Here is a 25,229-nt window from a genome sequence, read left to right on the forward strand (position 1 = left end):
AAATCTGAAACATGACTGAAAGTTTCTTAAGGATTTGGTACTAATTTGTAGGTTTTTTGCAATGCTTGTTAGAACAGACTGTGTTTAGCTATTTGTAGGTAAATTTTGAAGCATCCAACTCTCTAAACTGTGATTCTAATGCAGGTAACTGCTGTTGCCCAGCAAAATCAAGGAGAGGTACCTGAACCACAGGATATGAAAGTAGCAGAAGTCCTTTTTGATGCTGCAGATGCTAATGCGATTGAAGAAGTCAATCTTGCTTATGAGAATGTTAAGGAAGTAGATGGGTTAGATGTTTCCAAAGAAGGTACAGAAGCCTGGGAGGCAGCAATGAAACGATATGATGAAAGAATTGATAGAGTTGAAACAAGAATAACTGCCCGTTTGAGAGACCAGCTTGGTACAGCAAAGAATGCCAATGAAATGTTCAGAATCTTCTCTCGATTTAATGCCTTGTTTGTCAGACCTCACATTCGTGGTGCCATTCGTGAATATCAAACGCAATTGATCCAGCGTGTAAAAGATGATATCGAGTCTCTTCATGACAAATTTAAAGTGCAATACCCACAGAGTCAAGCTTGTAAAATGAGTCATGTTCGTGACTTGCCTCCAGTGTCTGGGTCTATAATTTGGGCAAAACAGATTGACAGACAGCTCACCGCTTACATGAAGCGTGTTGAGGACGTCCTTGGCAAAGGTTGGGAGAACCATGTAGAAGGTCAGAAGCTAAAGCAGGATGGAGATAGCTTTCGCATGAAGCTCAACACTCAGGAGATTTTTGATGACTGGGCAAGAAAAGTTCAGCAACGCAATCTTGGTGTGGCTGGTCGTATTTTCACCATTGAAAGCACTCGTGTTAGAGGTCGAAGTGGAAATGTCCTGAAACTGAAAGTCAACTTCCTCCCAGAAATAATTACACTTTCAAAAGAAGTCCGAAACCTGAAGTGGCTTGGTTTCCGTGTTCCACTAGGAATTGTCAACAAAGCTCACCAAGCAAACCAGCTCTATCCATTTGCTATTTCTCTCATTGAAAGTGTCCGTACATATGAGCGAACATGTGAGAAAGTAGAAGAGCGTAATACTATCTCACTTCTGGTTGCTGGCTTGAAGAAAGAGGTGCAAGCTTTGATTGCAGAAGGAATTGCTCTCATGTGGGAATCGTACAAACTTGATCCATATGTTCAGCGCTTAGCTGAGACTGTCTTCAGTTTCCAGGAAAAGGTTTGTTTTATCTTTCAAATTCTGCAGAATTTTTACATTTATACTTCAGTAATGTGTGGTTAACCAGAAGTGGAATTGGATAGCTGATAACCTGTTCTGTAGCTCTTCGGTTAAGTAGCTGATTGAGTTGGCACAAATTGGCCAGCTGAATGGATCTTTTAGTACTACTAAAATTGATAGATTTGCTGCATCCAAGTAAAGAGAAATGACTAACCATTACTGCATAATTACTGTTGTCTCTATCTAACCTGTCAAACTAAACATCCCATTTTTCCTAAACCATTTTAGGTGGATGATCTGCTCATTATTGAAGAGAAAATAGACCTGGAAGTGAGATCGTTGGAAACATGCATGTATGATCACAAGACTTTCTCCGAAATCTTGAACAGGGTTCAGAAAGCTGTGGATGATTTAAATCTTCATTCATATTCAAATTTGCCAATCTGGGTCAATAAGTTGGATATGGAGGTAGGTGTGAGATCAAGGAGTAGTATATATTTAGAGGAAACATTTTAATCAGGTGCAAAATGTTTTTTGATTATGCTCTTCATAGTCACCCAGGGAAAATTCTGTCTCCCCATTCTCTGAAAATTTCAGTGCGTTTTCGGTATGCAGAAGATGTAAGACCTGTTTGGTTTTCGCTGTTGACTTTTGGGATCAATTAATTCAAGCAGAGTTTTGTCCTTTGCAGAAAAAAGTTCGATACAGCTTGACTGCCTAGAAGGTGCTGGGGAGCAAGGTAGATAAAGGGTGGTGAAAATTTGCTATGCCAGTAGCAAAGACTCCATTGCCTTCGTATCGTTTGGTTCTGCCTGTTGAGTTAAGTTTCAGGTTATTGGACACTAGGCCAACTTCAGAGCAGTTAAAATTGTTTAATTCCATTAAAGTCCATGAGGACAGGAGAAGCTTTGAATTGATACTCGGTGAAAATTTACCAAATCTCTTAAACCTCTTTAATGACTTGGTAAAGGAGGACTTGGTTTTTTGAGGCTCCATAGTGTGCTTGGTGTCAGAATGTATCGATAGTGGGGATCTTTATGCAGTGAATATGCGGCTTTTTCCTCCAATGTGGCTTATTTTCTTTAGATTGAAAGAATCCTGGGTGTTCGTTTGCAAGCTGGACTGAGGGCCTGGACCCAGGTTCTTCTTGGACAAGCAGATGACAAAGCAGAAGTCGACATGGATACAGATGCTCCTCAAGTGAGCCATAAGCCTGGTGGTGAACCCAAGATCAAAGTAAGTTTTGGTTGTGGGGTTTTTTTGTTGTTTTTTTTTCCTTATTGTTAATTACTTAATGCAAGAATTATATCTGAGGCTTATATGGGAGATAAATATTTCTTCTGCATCTGGTTTTGGAGGAATGCATGCCTCCTCCCATTTAAATGCAGGTTGATTTTTCAAAAGTGTGCGCTACTTCTTGAAGTCCATAATTCTTGTCTACATGTAGTAGTATCTGCCAGTAAAACTGAGTGTGTTTACTGTTTCTGCAGAACATTGTACATGAACTAAGAATAACCAACCAGGTGATATATTTGAATCCACCAATTGAAGAGTGTAGATACAAACTTTACCAAGAAATGTTTTCTTGGAAGATGGTAATCCTGTCACTACCAAGAATTCAAAGTCAGAGATATCAGGTAAGCATAATGAAGCTGTGTCTAACTCTGAGCAATTATTTTCACTTTGCAATTAATTGTGCTTGATATCTTAGTGTGTTGCTCTAGGACTGAAGCTGAGTGCCCTAGAAATTTATATATATCACATGTATAATCATGGTTCTTAGGTCGGAGTGCATTATGAGCTGTCTGAGGAAGAGAAATTCTATCGTAATGCATTGACAAGGATGCCTGATGGCCCTGCGGCTCTGGAGGAGTCATACTCTGCTGTCATGGGAATTGTAACTGAAGTGGAGCAGTATGTCAAGGTAGGAGGCTGATGCCATGTAATGCTACAGCTAAAATTAACGTGGACTTTTCTCTCAGTTTTCCTGGGGGTTGGGGACACACACCTCCTTTGGAATATACTGGAGAAGTTCTGAATTATGTTTGTGAAATACTTCAATTAGGTTTGGCTGCAGTACCAGTGTCTGTGGGATATGCAGGCTGAAAACATATACAACCGTCTTGGAGAAGACCTGAATAAGTGGCAAGCCCTTTTAGTTCAGATAAGAAAGGCAAGAGGAACATTTGACAATGCAGAAACAAGAAAGGAATTTGGACCCGTTGTCATAGACTATGGCAAGGTAAGAAATTGTAATTATTGTTTGTGATAAATGCATTAAATTTCAGAATGGGTGTGTAGCAGAAAATTAGCAAGGCCAACAAATTACTATTATGTAATTTTATTCAATTATAGGTACAATCAAAGGTGAACTTGAAGTATGACTCCTGGCACAAGGAAGTGCTCAGCAAATTTGGCCAAATGCTTGGTCAGAATATGACGGAGTTTCATTCACAAATTTCTAAGGTAAGACAAGTCTAAATTCCAGTTTTTCACTTTCAGGTCAGCTGTTCTAGACTTCTAAAACACTGATTTGTGCCCCAAACAGTCCCGCCAAGAACTGGAGCAGCATTCAGTGGACACTGCCAGCACATCAGATGCAGTGACGTTCATCACATACGTGCAGTCCTTGAAACGTAAAATCAAGCAGTTTGAAAAGCAAGTTGAGGTACGTTTCTTGCTAATGATTCTTATTTCTGGAAATGTCAGGCTTAGCTCTTAAGATGCAGCTTCACGATACTCGGGTTCTCTTGAGAACAGACTTGAACTTCATATCCTGAGGAATCCTGTGAACTCTATAGTGAGCGCTTGTTAAAATATGTTGAGTATTTAGCCTTGTGACTTAAGTTAGTTTTGTCTTTTTAACTTAACAACCACTCTCTCTTGTAGCTTTATCGCAATGGTCAGCGCTTGCTTGAGAAACAAAGGTTCCAGTTTCCATCCTCTTGGCTGTACATTGACAACATTGAAGGAGAATGGGGTGCCTTTAATGATATCATGCGTAGAAAGGATTCTGCCATTCAACAACAAGTAGCAAATTTGCAGATGAAGATAGTTCAAGAGGATCGTGCAGTGGAGAGCCGAACAACTGACTTGCTAACAGACTGGGAGAAAACAAAGCCTGTAACAGTAAGTAGTGATGATTAATACTGATTCAGCAAATGAGGTAGATTCTCTGCATTCAATAAGAAGTAGGCAGTTTATTTTTATGCTTTTTTGCAGTTTTTCGTTTAGATGATGGTAAAAGTCTTTTTGAGGGTTGTGTAATAACTTGCCAATGTGTTGATTTTGGGGGGGTGGGGGTGGATGGCAGAGGGAAATTTACCCTTAAAACATAGGCTTCTCTTAGGTGCAGAAAGTAAGACAATTTCAGTTACTAACAAAGCTTTGGCTGAAACAAGGGATATGTCAGAGGCATGCATGTAGGAGGATTCAAAAGCAAGCTGTTTTTTTGCCCTCTATTTTTTTTTTTCTTCCCCCTAAGGTAGTATTTAGTAAAGCCAAAAACTGCATGTAAAAGTGGGATGAGACTTATTCTTGATTAGTATGTAGCCTTATTGTCAGCAAACTGGAAATGGAAAAATAATGAGACAAAACAACATTTAGAATTTAATCCTTGCTTTTAACTTGGCTTCAACTTGATTGTAGGAATTTTGGATTAATGTATACCATGCAAACTTTAGGGAAACCTGCGTCCAGAAGAGGCTCTTCAAGCTCTTACCATTTACGAAGGAAAATTTGGTAGGCTGAAGGATGATCGTGAGAAGTGTGCGAAAGCCAAGGAAGCTCTGGAACTAACAGATACAGGACTACTCAGTGGCAGTGAAGAGCGCGTCCAGGTACAACCTGCTAACACAACTTCTTGTCAGTTTCAGATAAAAATGTTTCAGTTCCATCTCTCTCTTCCTTAAGAGAGTGACTTGTAGCCTGCGATGTACTAGCGCCAAGACGCAATCTCCACACTTGTTCATTTCTAGCCTTAAGAGGTTGTCTGTGATCTCTTCCTTGACTGTCTTATTCTCGTGAAGCTATTATGTGACCTGAGATGCAAAAATCTCATCTGGGTCACTTGCTATTGCAGTTCTGTTGACTTGGCAAGCTATCTGAAGGTTTTTGACATGTTAAAAGTATTCTGTTTAACTCCCCCACATTAATGACTTTGAAGAAATTAGGGATAACTGCTGACGTTTGATATGTTCTTTACTATAGGTAGCCCTTGAAGAGTTGCAGGATCTCAAAGGCGTCTGGTCTGAACTCTCTAAGGTCTGGGAACAGATTGATCAAATGAAGGAACAACCCTGGGTTTCAGTACAGCCTCGCAAGGTACTTCACTTCTGTACACATAAACAATGTAACTACCGCAAGTATATGCAAATTAGGAATTAGACCTCTTGAGACAGACATTCTCAATTGTCACATTCCAGATTGTTTTCAGTGTTTAGGTACCTTTTTCAGTGTCTTGTGAGCGTGTTTCTTCTCACGCGAAGCTAAAAAAAATTCACAGGGTTTGTCACAACTTGAGTAATTTTGCAGGGGATTTATGCAATTCCAGTACTTTGAAATTGAGATTGGACTGCATCTATAGAGAAGAAACTGTGCTGTTTTTAAATAGGCTGTTGGACCTCATTAGCTAAACTTCATTATATGGTTGGATGAACAGCATCGGTTTTAGTTCAATGCTCAAGAGGTAGAGAGCGGTAGGAACACTAAGCCATAAACTGCCTGTGACAATACTATGTCATAAATCTTAATCAGACCGATAAAATTACATTCCCAGCTATAGAGTAACCACATCTTACGCAAATACGTATAACACTAAAAGACCTGTACTGTCAATAATATCTCATTAGTGAGAGGTTTCTGTAAAAATACACAGACAACTTCAAACTTGTACAACTATGTGCACAGCACTTGCAGAGAAAGATTTCACTGCTTTTGTGTTACTGACAGCTTCGACAAAACTTAGATGGACTGCTGAACCAACTGAAAAACTTCCCTGCCCGCTTGCGACAGTATGCCTCCTATGAGTATGTTCAGAGACTTCTGAAGGGCTACATGAAGGTGAGTTATATTCATTTCTAAAATGCATGTATATTATAGTTCAAGTTCAAGGATGTAACTCGCTTTCTTGTCTTCTGTAGATAAACATGTTAGTTATTGAACTGAAATCCGAGGCACTTAAAGATCGCCACTGGAAACAGCTGATGAAAAGGCTTCACGTTAACTGGGTTGTCTCAGAACTGACCCTGGGTCAGATCTGGGATGTCGATTTACAGAGAAATGAAGCAATCGTCAAAGATGTACTGCTCGTGGCTCAGGGAGAGATGGCTTTGGAAGAGTTCTTGAAACAGGCTAGTATCCGCTTTTGTATGTATGCACGTAATAGCAAACCAAAGGCTTGCTGTTGGGTGGCTGACACTTGTGTAGTAAACTTGTCAGTCTAAGCTGGTGATACAAGTGCTGAGACTCCATGGATCACTGCTTTGGGGAACAGCTTAAAACTATGTAACCTTCCTCTGATTAAACTTGCATTATTTGGGAAAAGCAGTCCTTGATAATGACTGCAAAGACCCCGCCTTGTTTAAGTTTTACATAACTGCATCACATTCTCAATATTTTTAACAAAAGCTTGAGCATAAACCCAGAATCCTTGGGTGAAAAAAGTAAAATCTATGATTACTGTAATGCATTTCTACTTTGTAACTATGCTGGAGCAGAAATGATTGATGTCATATCTTAAACATTTTTTTCTTCAGATAAGAGAAGTGTGGAACACTTATGAACTGGACTTGGTCAATTACCAGAACAAATGTCGTTTGATTCGTGGATGGGATGACCTTTTCAACAAAGTAAAAGAGCACATTAACAGTGTGTCCGCTATGAAGCTATCGCCCTACTACAAGGTAAAATAGAGAACAAAGCTAAAGAACCTTCATTTAATTCTGCCTTCCCCTCTTGTTTAGTTTATATATTTGTCAGCAGGGACTATATTCACTATTTAAGTTGACAGACAATTAATTGCATATGCATACTTTGTAACTCTCAAACAACTGTTTCCACTAATAATTTTTAGCAGTCGAACTCCTAATACTATTAAAATGAATATTAATGCAATGTTTAAACTTTAGGTGTTTGAGGAAGATGCCCTTAGCTGGGAAGATAAGCTGAACCGTATCATGGCACTCTTCGATGTCTGGATAGATGTCCAAAGGCGATGGGTGTACCTGGAGGGTATCTTTACTGGTAGTGCAGACATCAAGCACTTGCTTCCTGTGGAGACCCAGCGGTTCCAGAGGTTACTTTTTAATTGCTTTGTTCTTTTCTTGCCTCCCTTGGGGCACCATGTGGATAGGCCTGCAACTTCATGACTTTAGTGTAGCACTCTCTAAGTTGAAATACTAACTGTATTCTTACCTGGTCCAGCTGGATTACAGCCCTGCTGTTAGACGTAAGTTCATCAAGCAAACAAATACGGCAAGAGGTGCATGTATACAACTATGACAGAAAAAGGTTTATAATAAACAGTCTGATGTACAATTTTTAGAAGATGATTGGGATTCAGGTGGTTTTTCTTGCTAGTTCCAGTCAGCTACCTCAAGGATTTTTCTGGCATTGTGGCTGCAACAAGCAGGCTGATTTCTGTTGCTGCAGCCTTGAGTCTCACCCTTCAAACGTCATTTTCTTCCTCTGCTTTAAGTTGCTCTGGTCATCCTTATTCATTCCACACACTTCCAGTCAGATCAAAAAATCAGATTTATACATCTCTTCAGCAAATAAAACAGACCTTCAGCAGTGGAACTGATAGATTGAATATTGCAAAAAAGTTAGATTTTGTTGTTGTGGACTTGAGGTAGATGAAGAGCTGCTTTGAGATTTTAGCCTTGTGTTCCCTAGGGCAGCCGCAACAATTAGAGAGGCAGTGGTCATTTAGAGACAAATAACTTTGGTGTTCTGCTGGCTTGTGGTTACTGAGTTTGCACTAATGTACTGTGTTATTTTACTTGCAGCATCAGCACTGAATTTCTGGCACTCATGAAAAAGGTGTCCAAATCTCCACTTGTGATGGATGTTCTTAACATTCAAGGTGTGCAGAGGTCATTAGAGAGACTGGCTGACTTGCTTGGGAAGATACAGAAGGCACTGGGAGAATACTTGGAGAGGGAGAGGTCCTCTTTCCCTCGGTAAGAAATTGGCTTTAGTTGACTCTTGAAATAAAGTAATTTGATGTTTCTGTGGAGGAATTCATGTACTGTTCTGTAAAGCCTCTCCCAGTTTTTATGTATTGCATATATATAAGATGTTATGACCATTTAAATCTGTGTTGTCTAAATACAGAATTCAGTTATAGCTACTTCTCAGGAAGTGGGACTAAAACTTCCCTTACTTGCTCATCTGTGGGTGGTTGTAGGATTCAGATATTGCTTAAGGAACCATTGCAGCTGATTTCTGTAAACTTACAGGTTCTATTTTGAACTGCTTAATTCTGGCATTTGATTGAAGGTGTCTGAATTGAAGGATTGTGTCTAAACTGTCACAATCCAGTATTTAAGTCACTGGTTCTGACTGAACCTGTAGTCCTCGACTAGTTTGTCACTTAGCATGAGAGAGTAAGGGTGAGGGAAGTACTGAGTGGGAGTTCTCCCTCCCTAATAGACTTAATTCAATCCCATGCTCTTCTGTGGGTATTTCAAGGAGGGATAGGTAAAGAAAATGATCCACAGTATGGAGCATGTATACACTTTTGTATGGTACAGTCCACATCCACATGAACTGACACTTAATCTTAGAACTGAAGTATAACTTCTAGCAAATTTATGATTCGTGCACTCTTGCAGTGTTGGGGAAATAAGTGTCAATTAGTCCCATATAGTGGCCATCTATGAAGCATAAATAAATTAAAAGTGATAGTTGGAGTTCTGATACAGATCTAATTTTATGTGATTATTAGGTTTTATTTTGTTGGTGATGAAGACTTGCTTGAAATCATTGGAAACAGCAAAAATGTTGCTAAGCTGCAGAAACACTTCAAGAAGATGTTTGCTGGTGTTTCTAGCATTATTCTCAATGAAGAGAATTCTGTGGTTCTTGGGATATCCTCACGTGAAGGAGAGGAGGTATAGCCGCAGTGTTTCTTTTTAAATAGAATCCTGAAAATAAATGAACGTGGGCTGACTTAAACCTAATTCTTGCAGGTGCTGTTCAAAACACCGGTCTCCATCACAGAACATCCCAAGATCAATGAGTGGCTCACTCTTGTTGAGAAAGAAATGAGAGTGACCCTTGCTAAACTGCTTGCAGAATCTGTTACTGAAGTAGAAATCTTTGGAAAAGCAACTTCAATTGATCCAGCAGTCTACATCTCTTGGATTGACAAATATCAGGTATCAGTATGGAACGCTTAAGCATACTGCAGCTTGCTTACATCAGTGAGGAAAACTATCTGATGAGGATTTTTGTTACACAGGCTCAGCTTGTTGTCCTGTCAGCCCAGATTGCATGGTCTGAGAATGTCGAGTCAGCCCTCAATGGTGCGGGTGGAGTTGGAGACAACAGTCCTCTCCACTCTGTGCTAGCTAATGTTGAGGTCACACTCAATGTCCTGGCAGACTCTGTGCTGATGGAGCAGCCACCTCTTCGCAGAAGGAAGCTGGAGCACTTGGTAAGTAAAAACCTCCTTTCCTCTTCTGGGTTTGCAGGTGAGGATTTTTAAAAGTTTAATGAAAAGATTGATTAGTCTAAGACTTATTTTTCCTCTAGGAAAAAGTTTCATGCAATTTAAGCACCTGCATCAAGCCCTAATCCTGTAGGTGGTGGTGGTTTTTCACTCTAGTCAGCTTAATGCATGACAGCATGTTATAGACTAGCTCACTGAATTGATCTTCAGACTAGCTCTTCCAAATGTGGAAGTTACTGATTTCTTCATTCAGAAGTAAAATTTCTCATTAAGCTGCTTATTATTGTAATTATTATATGCTGTTGTTTGTAGATAAGGACTGGGGGGGGGGGTAATTTAAAATCATTCTGGGTTATTTCTCTAGATTTTTAGAGGGAAATATCTGGTCTGGTTTAGGAGTACTTGTCTTCATAGTTTCTAGCAAGTAAAATACCTAGTTCAGTAGTGTAATGGATTAACAGACTAAATAGACTGGAGTGCTTTGCTGAAAGCTAGGGAAGTCCTTAACAAAAGCAGTCAACATTGTTAGTTTTGTCTTTGTAGCAACAGATTTTTAAGGCAGAGACTGTTGGTAGGTCGTGATTTCTAAGTGATGGCAATTTACTATGCTAATCTGAAAAGCTGTAGGATTCCTGGCTTTATTAGCAATGGCTTGTATTACTGTGGTCTAAGGAGTTTACTTCATTCTCCAGATCACCGAGTTGGTGCACCAGAGAGATGTTACAAGATCACTGATCAAAAGCAAGATTGACAACTCCAAATCCTTTGAGTGGCTCAGCCAAATGCGGTTCTACTTTGACCCAAAGCAGACAGATGTGTTGCAACAGCTCTCCATTCAGATGGCAAATGCCAAATTCAACTATGGTTTTGAGTACCTTGGTGTTCAGGATAAGCTAGTACAGACTCCTCTTACTGACCGCTGCTACCTGACAATGACACAAGCTCTAGAGGCAAGACTTGGAGGATCACCATTTGGTAAGTTTGTATTGAAGTACGATGAAAACTTGAGACAAGTATATAAACTCTTATCCTCTCTAATATATAGCTTTAATGTAAACTTGCAGAACACTTATAACTAAGATATTGAAGAACAAAACAATCTTTGTTTTGGGGAAAGCTGTAATAGTTTTAGGTTTCACTGAACCCTCTTGTCAGGGACATCAGAATCAGGATGCTGGCAAATTACATGAGTAGGCAGTGGTACCTTGGATGATAAACACTAAAACATGTCTATCCCACTTCAAAAATAGGTCCTGCTGGTACTGGTAAAACGGAATCTGTTAAGGCTCTTGGACATCAGCTTGGCCGCTTTGTGTTGGTTTTCAACTGTGATGAAACATTTGACTTCCAGGTAAGCTGTTTGATTAAAAAAATGTAGTCTTTGCTAACAAGCAATATGAATCTCTTCAAAACTCTGAAACAGCTAGCAGTGTTTATTTTCAGGATGATTATCTATAAGTCTTAACTGAGCTGATATCTATTCCCCCCAGCAAATGGAAGGAAAGGAAGAGGAAGTACTGGGCAGGGGCTTAAGACTGGCTTTAGGGAAGTAACATAAACTGGTTAGTTTGCATTGATAGTACTGGTTTAATGGAGAACAGATGAGAGTGTGAGACTGCCAAAATAGCTGTACTATTACCAGATTATCCTTTGTGACATAACTGTGGAGTTTGCCTCAGCATGTGAAAGATTCTTCAAAACTAAGAAAATTTACCCAGATATTTAAAAATTAATGACATCTCCAAACTGAGAACCAAATGAAATGTCGCTGTAAACTGGAACACAGCAAACATCCCAAAATAAAAACCTCGGTCAGGTATATATATAAAAAACAACATAAAACATGGACAAGGAATTAGGATAGTTCATGGACTCCATCAGGTTGCCCATCTGGGTTTTTTTTCTTTACAGGTGTATGTCAATCAGACCAGGGGTCCATTTAGTCAACATTTGGCCTGTAGTGGTGACTGTAAGAAAGTACCTAGGGAGTAGTAAGATCACAGATAGTGCATGAAACTTCCTCCTTGCCCCCAGTCCCCTTCCTTGCCCCCTTGCCCCCAGTCCCCTTCCTACCTCTGACAGTTGTGAGGATCAGGAGGTCCCAAGTTGAGAATGGGTTACTCTGTCCATGCTCCAGTGAATGTTTCTCCAGGTACTCGTTTCTCCCCTGAAATCCATGTGCAGACTTGTTTCTATAGCATTCTCTACCAAAGAGTTCCACTGCATTACTATGCACTTTATGAAGGAGCACCTTCTTTTGTCTTTTTTAATGATTCCTTAGTTCTTGTAGTGGAAAAGACAGTGAACAGCTGATTCATGTTCATCCTAAACCAGTGGCTTTTAGACCTCCATCATATTCCCTCATGTTGCCTTTTGCTGAATCCTACCTTGAAGGTTGTTCTTTAGGTGGAAGCCTTATCATACTCTGGCCATACAATTTGCTATTCTGAAGTGTTTTGTAATTCTAGTATCCTCCTTGCAATAAAGGACTAGGACTGCACCTGGCATTAATGGTATCAGCAGACAAAACATGCAGTGGACTTAGCTTGACTGTTTTGTGAGTACACTGCAGTACAGCATGTAGTAATAGGAAGCTGTGATCATCTTCTATGATTCTATGAAGCAGTGAACATCTGAAAGTCTGTTAGAACCCTTTCATAACTCTTACAGTACTACAGAGTATAAATACAGCTCCTTCCTGCCTTGAATGCATTGTATAAAGTGCTCTTCTCTGCTCCCTTTGCCTATGCATAGGCGAGAGTGATCATGAAACTTCAGTGAATTTTCCCCTCTATGTGCAGGCAATGGGACGCATCTTTGTGGGACTTTGCCAAGTTGGTGCATGGGGCTGCTTTGATGAGTTCAACAGACTGGAGGAGCGTATGCTCTCTGCCGTTTCACAGCAAGTTCAGTGCATCCAGGAAGCCTTACGAGAGCATTCCAACCCTAACTATGACAAGAGTACGTAATTATTCATTCCTAATAGTGTTGTACAGCATCCCTAACATCCTTCATGCTGTTCTGTTGCTCAGTTGCATTTCTCCCAAACAGTCCAAGGATGAAGCCACTTTCTATCAAAACTTAAAAACTTGAAGTAACTTTCAGCTGGTAGAAACTTGTATTTGAGTATTCGAGTTGCAGTACTAGAGGACCTGCTGTCCGTTACTGTGGGAAACTAAAATAGAATAAAGTATGACTTCTGTTCTCAGGGTGATTGATCACTGACTCAGGTGTAACTAAATGCACTCTCTTTTCAGCTGCAACACCTATTACTTGTGAGCTGCTGAACAAACAAGTCAAAGTGAGCCCTGACATGGCTATCTTCATCACCATGAATCCTGGCTATGCAGGCAGATCAAATCTGCCTGACAATTTGAAGAAGCTGTTCCGTAGCTTGGCAATGACAAAACCAGACCGTCAGTTGATTGCCCAGGTCATGTTGTACTCCCAAGGTTTCCGTACAGCTGAAGTGCTTGCCAATAAGATAGTACCATTCTTCAAGTGAGTAACAAGTTTGGCTCCAGTCAGTAAAAATAGAGCTTATTGTTCAAAGCTGTAATGTTCTTTGCAACTGACTAAGCACATCGTGCAGCAATCATTTCAAGTAAACAATGACATTTATTGAGCGTTGTTTTGGTCCCTATTGAGAATCGAGTTGTATTTTGTCTCTTTTGCTTCCTAGGCTTTGTGATGAACAGCTGTCCTCCCAAAGTCACTATGATTTTGGCTTGAGAGCACTGAAGAGTGTGCTGGTTAGTGCAGGTAATGTGAAGAGGGAGAGGATTCAGAAGATAAAGCGGGAGAAAGAAGAGCGTGGTGAAGTTGTTGATGAGGGAGAGATCGCTGAGAACTTACCAGAACAAGAGGTAATGTGTGTGTGAGCTCTTTACTTCTGTGATAAAGTACAGGATGCACACTAAACAAAGCAAATAACACTGCAGTGTTTACCATTTAGTGTTAAACCATGCAAGCAAAGTAATGTTAGTTACAAAAGGTGGTAATTTGATAGCTTAGGAGCACCAAGTTAAACATGTCTTAGGAGTCCCTGAATCATAGTGAAAGGCTTGTTCTTATGAGGTGGTGCATTCATAACGCTTATTGCTGCTCAGTTCTCAGCAGTTAATACCAAAAGCATAGTGAAGAGGCATAAGAAACTACAGTGGTATAAACTGAAAATCAATAGGAATTCATTGTGTAGTTTCAAAGTTGAAAACCCTGTCAATGGTTGTTTTTACCAACACCACCCTGGTCTGGTGCTTTATCAATAAAGTATTTAGTGAAGTATTCTTTGTCAGACACATTTGGTAAAGAGAACTTAACAAAAAATCTTAACCAAAACATGACTCTCTATGCAGATCCTGATCCAAAGTGTATGTGAAACTATGGTACCAAAACTGGTTGCAGAAGACATTCCATTGCTGTTCAGTCTCCTTTCTGATGTATTCCCTGGAGTACAGTATCATCGTGGGGAGATGACAGCCTTGCGAGAGGAGCTTAAGAAAGTGTGTCAGGAAATGTACCTTACCTATGGTGATGGAGAAGAAGTTGGTGGCATGTGGGTTGAAAAGGTAAAATACAAAACTGAAACTGTGGAATTGAAGTTTATGTATAAGACTAAACTTCCTTTTTTATTATGAAAGGGTGGAAAGCTTTTTCCTTTTTCTTGTCTTAAGCAACAAATACATGGAAGCTTAAATTGACTACTGAAGTTAAGACTTAATTGGTACATCATTTCTTCTGTCACAGGTTCTTCAGCTGTATCAGATTACACAGATAAATCATGGATTGATGATGGTCGGTCCCTCTGGAAGTGGAAAGAGCATGGCTTGGAGAGTACTTCTGAAAGCCCTCGAACGGCTGGAGGGTGTGGAAGGTGTTGCTCATATTATAGATCCAAAAGCAATCAGCAAAGATCACCTCTATGGTACTTTGGATCCAAACACCAGAGAATGGACAGATGGCTTGTTTACACATGTCCTGAGAAAGTGAGTCTTTAATAGCACAAATGAAAAATGGCCACTACCTTTGTGCCATGGATAATGTGGCCTTACTCAGTCTTTGTTCCCTACTGCAATAAATATTTCCTTTAATGTAGAATCATAGACAACGTGAGAGGTGAACTACAAAAACGTCAGTGGATTATCTTTGATGGTGATGTAGACCCTGAATGGGTTGAGAACTTGAACTCTGTTTTGGATGACAACAAACTACTGACTCTGCCAAATGGAGAACGTCTCAGCCTTCCACCAAATGTAATGTTACTTTTTTTACATGATGTTTACGTGCTGTCCTATAAACTTGTTGCTTTTACCTTAATCCATACTAGTGCTGTCCCTCATTCTCATCACAAGCAGAGTAATACTGATCTCAGGTTGTGGTTTGCTGGAGTTAGGAGCTTTTGTGGAAGCAAACATTTCACATTGTATTTACTCTGACCCTGTAAGACGAACTTTGTGGATTATATAAAAGTCTAGGGTAACAGTCAATAATGATGAACTTGCCTTAGCATAGTTTAATGCTGCTGTTGATTGTTCAGAGGCTAAATACAAATTAACTTATTTTAAAATGTCTTTGGTTTTTGGGGGTGAGTGTTTTCTTTGGTTTTGGTTGGTTGTTTGTTTTTACTTCAAACTCTTGTTTTAAATTTCTACTCTTTAGGTGCGTATCATGTTTGAGGTGCAGGATCTGAAATATGCCACTTTGGCTACTGTGTCAAGGTGTGGCATGGTCTGGTTCAGTGAGGATGTTCTCAGTACAGACATGATATTCAATAACTTCCTGGCCAGACTAAGAAGCATTCCTCTGGATGAAGGTGAGGAGGAAGCTCAGCGAAGGCGAAAGGGCAAAGAAGATGAAGGAGAAGAAGCGGCATCCCCAATGTTGCAGGTATAACTTAGATTACATTATGGGATAACACAGTAAGAATGCTCGTATCACAAGTAGTGTACTTAGAATTTATGACAGCCTATCATAGAAAAGCTGACTTCCTCTTTACATATTTTTTTTTTTTTTTTAAAGAATGTTAAAATATGAAGCATTTCAAACTTTAAACAATTATTTCCTGCTGCCTGGTATTCAAATGAGAAGCAAGTGCTTTGAGCAGTGTTTGTCTTCCCCAACAGATTCAGAGAGATGCTGCAACAATAATGCAGCCATATTTCACATCTAACGGCCTGGTAACTAAAGCACTTGAACATGCTTTCAAGTTGGAGCATATTATGGATCTCACCCGCTTGCGCTGTCTTGGTTCTCTGTTCTCCATGTTGCATCAAGCTTGCCGCAACGTAGCCCAGTACAATGCCAATCATCCAGACTTTCCAATGCAGATAGATCAGCTAGAGCGTTACATCCAGGTAAAAAAATATGCTGCTAAGTGACAGCTGTGTTTGATGTGTCAGTATAGCAGCTAGATTTGATTTATTGTTCCTTAAGTTTTGTTCCGTTACTCTAAAACCAATAGCTGCTTTTGCTGCTTCTTACAGAGGTACCTGGTCTATGCAATACTCTGGTCTCTTTCTGGAGACAGTCGTTTGAAAATGAGAGCAGAGCTGGGAGAATACATTAGGAGAATCACCACTGTGCCACTGCCAACTGCACCCAACATACCTATAATTGACTATGAGGTAAACCTTTCTTATGCTAGAAACGTTGCTCTTTTGTGTTCTTAGAAGCTTGCTTTAGATTTTGGAGATGAAACTGCAGAATAAAATGCTAGACTTTCTTAAATTTTACAGTTTCACAATTCAGTGAACAAGCTGCCTGTTTAAATAAACACATCAAATTTGATGCCCCAAACTATTCTGTGGTTTAAAAAACATATATTCTCTTTGGTTGAGCCATAGTCCTGTTCTAAACTGTCTGATCATGTTTTTGTGCTCCTAGGTGTCCATTACAGGTGAATGGGTGCCATGGCAATCCAAGGTTCCTCAAATTGAAGTTGAGACACACAAAGTTGCAGCTCCTGATGTAGTAGTACCAACCCTAGATACTGTTCGCCATGAAGCATTGCTGTATACTTGGCTGGCAGAACACAAACCTCTAGTACTGTGTGGCCCACCAGGTTCTGGAAAGACCATGACCCTCTTCAGTGCTCTCAGAGCTCTGCCTGACATGGAGGTACACAAGAGTGTGTGCGTGCGCGCAGATGTGTATGTGTGAATTACAGAGTAGTACCGAGTCTCTAATCTCCTTAAAGATTAAAGCAGTCTTGATTTAGCTTGGAAATTATTTGCTAGCCAGAGTTCAGTGATACCTCCACCTTAGTCAGTCATGTGTATACATAGCAAAATTATGTTGAGCAGAATCTAAATTTATGTCTCAAGATCCTTAACCTAAAAGCTACTTCCTTCCTTTGCCACTTCAGTAATGCAGGAGTGTTCCACCATTTAGTATTAAAAATCTGTGGTAATGTTTAAGAATAGCTCTCATCCTTCAGTGTATTTAGGTGGAGTAAAAGTTATATGAAGCTGTGATGTCCTAAGTACAAGGTTGGGCAGGAGGCGTCGCTGCATGGTAAATGGAGAACCTGCAGTGGGAAGCAAACAGTATACAGTCAGAATACAGGCAGTAACCTGAAATATAGATGGTATATGTACTACTACTGTGGAAAGCCAAACATAGCTGTTTTCAGGACTCTTGATATGCTTTCTTTCAAGCCTTAGTGTATTTTAACCATTTCTTTTCACTATTCTCTTTTTAAGGTGGTTGGACTCAACTTTTCTAGTGCTACCACTCCAGAACTGCTCTTGAAAACTTTTGATCACTACTGTGAGTACAGGCGTACACCTAATGGAGTGGTGCTGGCTCCTGTGCAGTTAGGAAAGTGGCTGGTGCTGTTCTGTGACGAAATCAACTTGCCAGATATGGATAAGTATGGCACACAAAGAGTCATATCCTTCATAAGACAGGTTTGTTTTTCTTTGTAAGCAACTATATCATAACAGTTATTTTCAGGGAAATACGATGTTCCATTGATTTTATTTTACTTTTTTTTTCCGCAGATGGTGGAACATGGAGGATTCTATCGTACATCAGACCAGACATGGGTGAAACTGGAGAGAATTCAGTTTGTCGGTGCATGTAATCCACCTACTGATCCTGGAAGAAAACCTCTCTCGCACAGGTAATGTATCTAATAAACTCTATATAGCAACAGAATAGGGGTGAAAATTGAAGTATTGACTGTGATCTGTTCTTTATACACTTGTATAACACCAGCTGTGCTGAAGTTGTGTTCCTTGCTTTTGAACTAACTGCTAGTTGGTTCTTATCCTGCCAGCCAGCCAGTGGACTCATTGTTGCGCTTCTTGAATAACCTAAAATGCTGTGGATACTTCAGAATACTTTTTGGTCCAAGTCACTAAGGAGCAATCAAACCAACTGCAGTTACTGCTGATAATTTTGAATCAGATAATGAAAGATAATGAAAATAGTACAGACTGTAATTTGACCTTCTGGGCTATGTAATATGCTAACCTTACAGATTTTTACGACATGTTCCTGTGGTTTATGTGGACTATCCTGGACCAGCTTCGCTTACTCAGATATATGGAACATTCAACCGTGCAATGCTAAGGCTGATCCCATCACTTCGCACATATGCAGAACCTCTCACTGCTGCTATGGTAGAATTCTACACAATGTCTCAGGTAATTTGTTGAATACAACCCCAAATTCTAATTAGAAGTCTTCCTTTTATGCTGAATCGCTTAACATGCATTGTTTGCCTTTCATATGGTTAATTATGTGTGCAAGAACTCAACTAATTACTTGAGTTCTGGTGAAAGCCACTGAATGACACTAGCAAAGTAATATCGTGTATCACAAGACCTGTAAAAATATGGTGCAACTTTGGGATGAAGTAACTAATGATATTTGAATTTTTAGGAGAGATTCACTCAAGACACACAGCCACACTACATCTATTCACCTCGTGAAATGACTCGATGGGTGAGAGGTATATTTGAAGCATTAAGACCACTAGAAACCTTACCAGTTGAAGGCCTTATCAGGATTTGGGCCCATGAAGCCTTACGTCTCTTCCAAGACAGGTAAAATAAACATGAGATGGGGGGCAAATAAAAAAGGGTGCAAAATGAATTTTCCCCACTCCTTGCCAACTTTCATTAGAAGACCAAACTGAAGTGTCCTTCATGTTAAATAGCTGGAATACAAATGAGAATATTTTCCCTTTGCTTTAACTTAACACTATTGGGAGTTGTATCTATGCAAAGCAAGCGTACTTTAGTGGTAGCACTGCCATGTGATCTGACTGTATCTTCCCATTACAGAGGATTTGTAGTCACTGACTTTTTTCTTTATCCAGACTTGTAGAAGATGAGGAGAGACGCTGGACTGATGAGAACATTGATATGGTTGCTCTGAAGCACTTCCCCAATATTGACAAAGAAAAAGCTATGAGCAGACCTATCTTATACAGCAACTGGCTGTCAAAGGTAAAAATAAATACATTAATTAAATAGTTTGGGAGCAACTGAGTGATGCTGCTCTTATGACTGTATTAACATGATAGTCAGTGCCCATCGTTTTGTTAAACTGATCTCTAAGAAGTTCTTATTATGATTATCTGAAGTGAACTCTACCACAAAGTTAATAGCCGTTATGCCAGGGATACTATTGTAAGATCTACCACGGTAGATAAAGGCAGTATTAAATAATATTTCTTGAGAACAGGATAACACTCCCAGAAAGTTACTGAGTTATTGCTTATGGAATCTCTTGGATAAGGCAATGACCCTTGAACAACATTGATATTGTAGACTTCATGGTGGACTGTTTCTTGCAATCTGAAGTGATCCAACTGGGCAATCTGTAGGAATCCCGCTGGGTCAAGGCGAAAGTCTATCTACCCTGCTACCCATCTCTGTGACCAATAGCAAATGCCTAGGAGAGGCTGTTTAAAATAAATGGGGGGAGTGAGGAGGGAGTAAGTCTGTCATGCTACTTCCTAGTCTGTTTGGTGACTGGCAGCACAGGCTCAACCTATGATAGGTTCAGTAGATAATACTGTTTAAACCCCATGCCACTGTCTGTGGCACTCTAAGCTGTGGACATGTTCCTGTGTAAGTTAAATGAGTATAGCATTCTTAAGCTTTTGTAGGGGATTGCTACTTTAAGTATTCTAATAGTTCTGCTTTCATCTACTCATAAATTGATCCCTAAGCAAAAGTCCCTTAATCTTAAATTCCATACTGTCTTGACTGATTCTTTTAGGATTATATTCCGGTGGATCAAGAAGAATTAAGAGACTATGTAAAAGCTAGGCTTAAAGTCTTTTATGAAGAAGAACTTGATGTACCACTTGTTCTGTTTAATGAAGTCTTGGATCATGTGTTAAGAATTGACCGGTAAGTGGAGACTTCAGTTGCTGCTCATATAAATAGTATTTAGAGACTTGTTCTAAAATAGAGTAGCCTGAGTACAGACTAAGAATGGAGCACGATGCCATTGTTGTCCATAGATTTTCTACTTCTAGCCTCCAGATAGCAGGATCCTCGCTGGAAAGATGTGTCCGTTTTGGTACTAATTTGAAGTTTAGATGCTCCAAGGAAAAGCTTCAGTAAGTTGATAACACTTGATAAAAACATACTTGTTTACGTGCTTTTTCAGAATCTTCCGTCAGCCACAGGGCCACTTGCTGCTGATTGGAGTCAGTGGAGCAGGGAAAACAACTCTCTCAAGATTTGTTGCCTGGATGAATGGTTTGAGCGTCTACCAAATTAAGGTTGGCATGCTAGTTTCACTTAACAAAAACTGTTAGTCAAAACTCTCACTTCCTAAATATTGACTCCTAAAAAATCCCCTTAAAAGCTAAAACAAAATGTTAATAACCAATGTTAAATCTTACTAGGTTCACAGAAAATATACAGGTGAAGATTTTGATGAAGACCTTAGGACAGTATTGAGGCGTTCTGGCTGTAAAAATGAAAAAATAGCTTTTATAATGGATGAGTCAAATGTATTGGATTCTGGATTCCTGGAGAGAATGAACACTCTCTTAGCCAATGGAGAGGTAAGAAGATTTTAAGTAAATACTTTAAGCACCTTTTTACAACTATAAGCTACAACAAAACTATCTTTTGAATTAGGTTCCTGGTCTCTTTGAAGGAGATGAATATGCCACCCTCATGACTCAGTGTAAAGAAGGAGCACAGAAAGAAGGTTTAATGCTAGATTCACATGAAGAACTCTACAAATGGTTCACCAGCCAAGTTATTCGCAATCTCCATGTTGTGTTCACTATGAATCCATCTTCTGAGGGCCTGAAGGACAGGGCAGCTACCTCTCCTGCACTCTTCAACAGGTAATTGCTGTATATTCCAACATGCATTACAAATACTATTAAAACAGTACTTTTTGGGAAGTCTTCACAAATGCTTTGTATTTCAGGTGTGTCTTGAACTGGTTTGGAGACTGGTCAACTGAGGCACTGTACCAAGTTGGCAAAGAGTTCACAAGCAAAATGGATCTTGAGAAACCAAATTATATTGTGCCCGATTACATGCCAGTTGTGTATGATAAGCTACCACAACCACCATCACACAGGGAAGCTATTGTTAATAGTTGTGTGTTTGTTCATCAGACTCTCCATCAGGTATGTTTTTATTACATTGCTTAACTTCTGTTGATCTCTAGGCCACGGCATCATGCACCAGTTTCCTAAAAAGTATGGTCTTTGGCATTTGAGTAGGTTTAAAACCAATGCGTAATCTACAATTCCTTCTTCCCTAAAGGCTAATGCTCGTCTAGCAAAACGAGGAGGCAGAACCATGGCAATCACACCACGCCACTATTTAGACTTCATCAACCATTATGCCAACTTGTTCAATGAGAAGCGAAGTGAACTGGAGGAACAGCAAATGCATTTGAATGTTGGCCTTAGGAAAATCAAGGAAACAGTTGATCAGGTACGTATCTTCAAAACTTTGTCCTTTATAAGGCTGGAGTGATTAAGTAGATCCCCATGCTTAATCTGAATTCTCCCATCTTACAATCTATCTCAGGTGGAAGAATTGCGGCGTGACCTAAGAATAAAGAGTCAGGAACTGGAAGTGAAGAACGCAGCAGCCAATGACAAGTTGAAAAAGATGGTGAAAGATCAGCAAGAAGCTGAGAAGAAAAAGGTAAAAATCGTTGTTAATTCTCTGTGCATAGTAAATATTTTTATTTACCAAACAGAGCCTGCAGAGCAAGTACTGGAAGAAGTTCAACTTCTAAAAAGCAGTATTTTGTCTGTGAAACTTTATCTTAGGTCATGAGCCAGGAGATTCAGGAACAGCTGCACAAGCAGCAGGAGGTCATTGCAGACAAGCAGATGAGTGTGAAAGAAGATCTTGACAAGGTGGAGCCTGCTGTTATTGAAGCTCAGAATGGTATGTTAGCACCTGAAGAGATCACACTATGGGACTGGATCTCAAACTGAAGTCTGTGGGAATGTGTTTTGGTGTGGTCTGAGTTGGTCCTGCTTAACAAAAGTATAGGCTCTTAGCATGGAGCTGAACAGTGTTGAAGAAATTCCTAATCTTTGAGCTCTGATTTTGTGCTGTTTGTAGTACTGATCTGGTACTTGATGCTCCTTTTGTGGCTTCACTTCTGGCAGACCAGCTCTAGTTATTTATTTGGTCTATATATTCATAAAAAAACCTCATAATCAGAAAGACCACTAATGCATTATTACTGCACAGGCAGCATACAATCAAGCTGTCCATTCATTAAACTGGATAGAGGAGTCGTTGCTTATAATAAAGCTTTAAGTGAATCATTTCTAGGCAGCAGAACAAGTTGCATGTGGCCAGTTGGCAAGTTGACATTCACAAAAGTTTATCTAGTGATACAGTAGTTTTAATGTTATCCGCTAGTATCTGCTTCTCTAGTAATCTCAAATTCCTTTTGAGACTCTTGAAACATGTTTACTAATCCAAGGTACTTTAACGGACTTTGACTGTTCATTTTCTTCCCAATCAACTTTCATCATCTTTCTGGCACTGGTTAGCTGTGAAGTCAATAAAGAAACAGCATCTGGTAGAGGTCCGTTCTATGGCTAATCCGCCTGCAGCAGTGAAGCTAGCACTGGAGTCCATCTGCCTGCTACTGGGTGAAAGTACAACTGACTGGAAACAAATACGTTCCATCATCATGAGAGAGAACTTCATTCCAACCATTGTTAACTTCTCTGCTGAGGAAATCAGGTAAAGTACAAGTGTGAATTATTTATGTGAATAAACTATTCAGAAAGATATGGAAGGTCCTAATTTACTCCTGCATGTAATGAATGTGTAGGTGGTACAGGAAACAGACTACTGAAGCAAAGGTGTATCATGCAAACTGGGACAAAGCAGATGCTGTTGAGTAACTTCAAGGCATGGTTGCAAAGCAGTGTGTTGCTGTCCAAAGCCACATTATTAGTTGAAAATTGTTACGCAGCAATAACAGACCAGGTTGCTGAGGGCTTTATCCAGGCTGATCTCCTAGCTGGCTCTGAATCTAAGCAGGAGGTCAGAGTAGAGACCTCCTGAATCCCTTCCAACCCCTAATTTTTCTGAGCAGAGTTAAGCAATTTGTGGGCAACTAATCCTAAAATATTGTTAAATGCCTTTTATCACCCATAAGCTGTAATTTCTGAAACATCATCTTGAACTAATTAAAACATCTCAGCTACCAGTCAGCAAAACTGCTAGGAAATGTTCATGTCAACTGTGGAAGGCAGGCCAGATAGAGATACTGAACACCTGTGTGCTGGCATACAGTGCACTCATGCTATCTCTAAAAACTTTTCCCTTGCAGTGATGCCATCCGGGAGAAGATGAAGAAAAACTACCTGTCAAATCCAAGTTACAACTACGAAATTGTAAACAGAGCATCATTGGCCTGCGGGCCTATGGTGAAATGGGCAATTGCACAGGTAAAGCCAGTACTGTGGGAAAGCAAACACAAGGTGAAAAGAGTAAGCCTGAAAGCATATAACAGTGTCTAAAGGCTCTGAATCTGTCTCTGTTAAACTAAATATTTCAAGCTATTTTGCTTCAAAGAAACCAGTAGAAGGTTCAGATTAATGCTTTTGGGCCCTGTAGTACTGTGCCAGAGAACTAATGGCCAGTTGTGATATAGCTTTTGCACCAAGAAACTTTAGGTAAACAATAGCCGATCCTTTCTGTAAGTAGTGTCATTCTACAGGGCGATACAGTTCTCAGCTGGAAAGTGTAATGCAGTCCTCTTAATGAAACTTATGCAGTCTCTGTCTTGCTTCAGAGTGGGGCACACTCACAGGCAGCTCTGTTAAGGTCTTTTAGGCAGACTTTTAAATACTTGACTAGTTTCCTAAAGGAGTAGGCTTTTGGGAAGATGCCCCCAGACTGAGATATCCAAGGATGGTTTCACTTGCCTGTTGGTGTTCAATACAGCAGTATGCTTGACTTGTGAAAACTGTGCTTATTATGAATGGCATGATGTGTAGAGACTCCGTTTAGCTTGAATCTTGCCAAAAGGTCCTGTTCTGATTGTTCTGTGGCTTGGCTATGCTCAGTTCTTTACTAAGAAAGGCAGATTAGCTCAGTACTGGCATGGACACCCAATCAAGTGTTTATGCAAAAAACAGTGCTGTACACTGCTTAGTGTGGTCTCAGCCTTTCAGATGACTTCCTGTAAGTCTACAGAGCAGTAAAAGAATCTTGCAAAAAGCAATTACTTTTGTGTCTGGGCTTGGTTTAAACTAGAGTCCTAGGGACTGATAAACAATCCTATGTTTCTGTTAAGTAGCTATGCATTCTTATACAGATCTCAAGTACCTAAGCTTGAAAAGATACAATTGATAGTATATACTTGAATGCTGTGGTTCTTGTTAACGTGTGTGATTTTAGAAAGTATAAAGGGCCTGTTTACTGTTTACAGCTGAACTATGCTGATATGTTGAAAAGAGTAGAACCTCTACGCAATGAACTGCAGAAGCTGGAGGATGATGCCAAAGACAACCAGCAGAAAGCAAATGAAGTAGAGCAGATGATTCGTGATCTTGAGGCCAGTATTGCCCGTTACAAAGAAGAATATGCAGTACTTATTTCGGAGGCTCAAGCTATTAAGGCAGACTTGGCTGCTGTAGAAGCAAAAGTAAGACTTTTATATATCAGTAATTTTCCATTCTTTAATCTTTGACAGTTGGGAATTGAACCATTCTTCAAACTTGTGAGCAGACTTGGTTGCTTTCCCTGTGCAGCGCATCTGAGCTGTCTGTTTCATCCCTGGATCTCACAAACTTCTTAAGCTACTAAAATCTGGCTGGAGTTAGAAATATCAACTCATGTTGCCAGTTGATTAATGA

At 39.8% G+C, this 25,229-nt stretch overlaps 1 protein-coding gene across 1 annotated transcript in view; it reads left to right on the forward strand.

Annotated features, from left to right (window-relative positions):
• Positions 1-25,229, forward strand: part of DYNC1H1 (dynein cytoplasmic 1 heavy chain 1) — a 46,902-nt gene that overhangs the window by 7,180 nt on the left and 14,493 nt on the right. Inside the window, exons 8-54 of the mRNA XM_075503598.1 lie at positions 145-1,221; positions 1,510-1,689; positions 2,308-2,457; positions 2,712-2,858; positions 3,005-3,145; positions 3,287-3,463; positions 3,577-3,687; positions 3,770-3,889; positions 4,111-4,350; positions 4,905-5,060; positions 5,431-5,544; positions 6,172-6,282; positions 6,363-6,572; positions 6,978-7,124; positions 7,350-7,516; positions 8,229-8,402; positions 9,170-9,335; positions 9,414-9,602; positions 9,686-9,880; positions 10,588-10,870; positions 11,146-11,246; positions 12,697-12,856; positions 13,153-13,396; positions 13,578-13,761; positions 14,251-14,463; positions 14,642-14,880; positions 14,991-15,147; positions 15,554-15,781; positions 16,018-16,248; positions 16,378-16,518; positions 16,778-17,011; positions 17,596-17,802; positions 17,896-18,017; positions 18,378-18,543; positions 18,782-18,945; positions 19,221-19,350; positions 20,129-20,262; positions 20,525-20,639; positions 20,766-20,927; positions 21,004-21,218; positions 21,305-21,509; positions 21,649-21,822; positions 21,919-22,038; positions 22,167-22,287; positions 22,908-23,103; positions 23,699-23,816; positions 24,803-25,018. Coding sequence (XP_075359713.1) covers positions 145-1,221; positions 1,510-1,689; positions 2,308-2,457; positions 2,712-2,858; positions 3,005-3,145; positions 3,287-3,463; positions 3,577-3,687; positions 3,770-3,889; positions 4,111-4,350; positions 4,905-5,060; positions 5,431-5,544; positions 6,172-6,282; positions 6,363-6,572; positions 6,978-7,124; positions 7,350-7,516; positions 8,229-8,402; positions 9,170-9,335; positions 9,414-9,602; positions 9,686-9,880; positions 10,588-10,870; positions 11,146-11,246; positions 12,697-12,856; positions 13,153-13,396; positions 13,578-13,761; positions 14,251-14,463; positions 14,642-14,880; positions 14,991-15,147; positions 15,554-15,781; positions 16,018-16,248; positions 16,378-16,518; positions 16,778-17,011; positions 17,596-17,802; positions 17,896-18,017; positions 18,378-18,543; positions 18,782-18,945; positions 19,221-19,350; positions 20,129-20,262; positions 20,525-20,639; positions 20,766-20,927; positions 21,004-21,218; positions 21,305-21,509; positions 21,649-21,822; positions 21,919-22,038; positions 22,167-22,287; positions 22,908-23,103; positions 23,699-23,816; positions 24,803-25,018 — 8,952 coding nt within the window. The remainder of the gene's footprint in view (positions 1-144; positions 1,222-1,509; positions 1,690-2,307; positions 2,458-2,711; positions 2,859-3,004; positions 3,146-3,286; positions 3,464-3,576; positions 3,688-3,769; positions 3,890-4,110; positions 4,351-4,904; positions 5,061-5,430; positions 5,545-6,171; positions 6,283-6,362; positions 6,573-6,977; positions 7,125-7,349; positions 7,517-8,228; positions 8,403-9,169; positions 9,336-9,413; positions 9,603-9,685; positions 9,881-10,587; positions 10,871-11,145; positions 11,247-12,696; positions 12,857-13,152; positions 13,397-13,577; positions 13,762-14,250; positions 14,464-14,641; positions 14,881-14,990; positions 15,148-15,553; positions 15,782-16,017; positions 16,249-16,377; positions 16,519-16,777; positions 17,012-17,595; positions 17,803-17,895; positions 18,018-18,377; positions 18,544-18,781; positions 18,946-19,220; positions 19,351-20,128; positions 20,263-20,524; positions 20,640-20,765; positions 20,928-21,003; positions 21,219-21,304; positions 21,510-21,648; positions 21,823-21,918; positions 22,039-22,166; positions 22,288-22,907; positions 23,104-23,698; positions 23,817-24,802; positions 25,019-25,229) is intronic.

Source organism: Mycteria americana, chromosome 5, assembly GCF_035582795.1.
Source record: "Mycteria americana isolate JAX WOST 10 ecotype Jacksonville Zoo and Gardens chromosome 5, USCA_MyAme_1.0, whole genome shotgun sequence".
NCBI classification, from domain to species: domain Eukaryota; kingdom Metazoa; phylum Chordata; class Aves; order Ciconiiformes; family Ciconiidae; genus Mycteria; species Mycteria americana.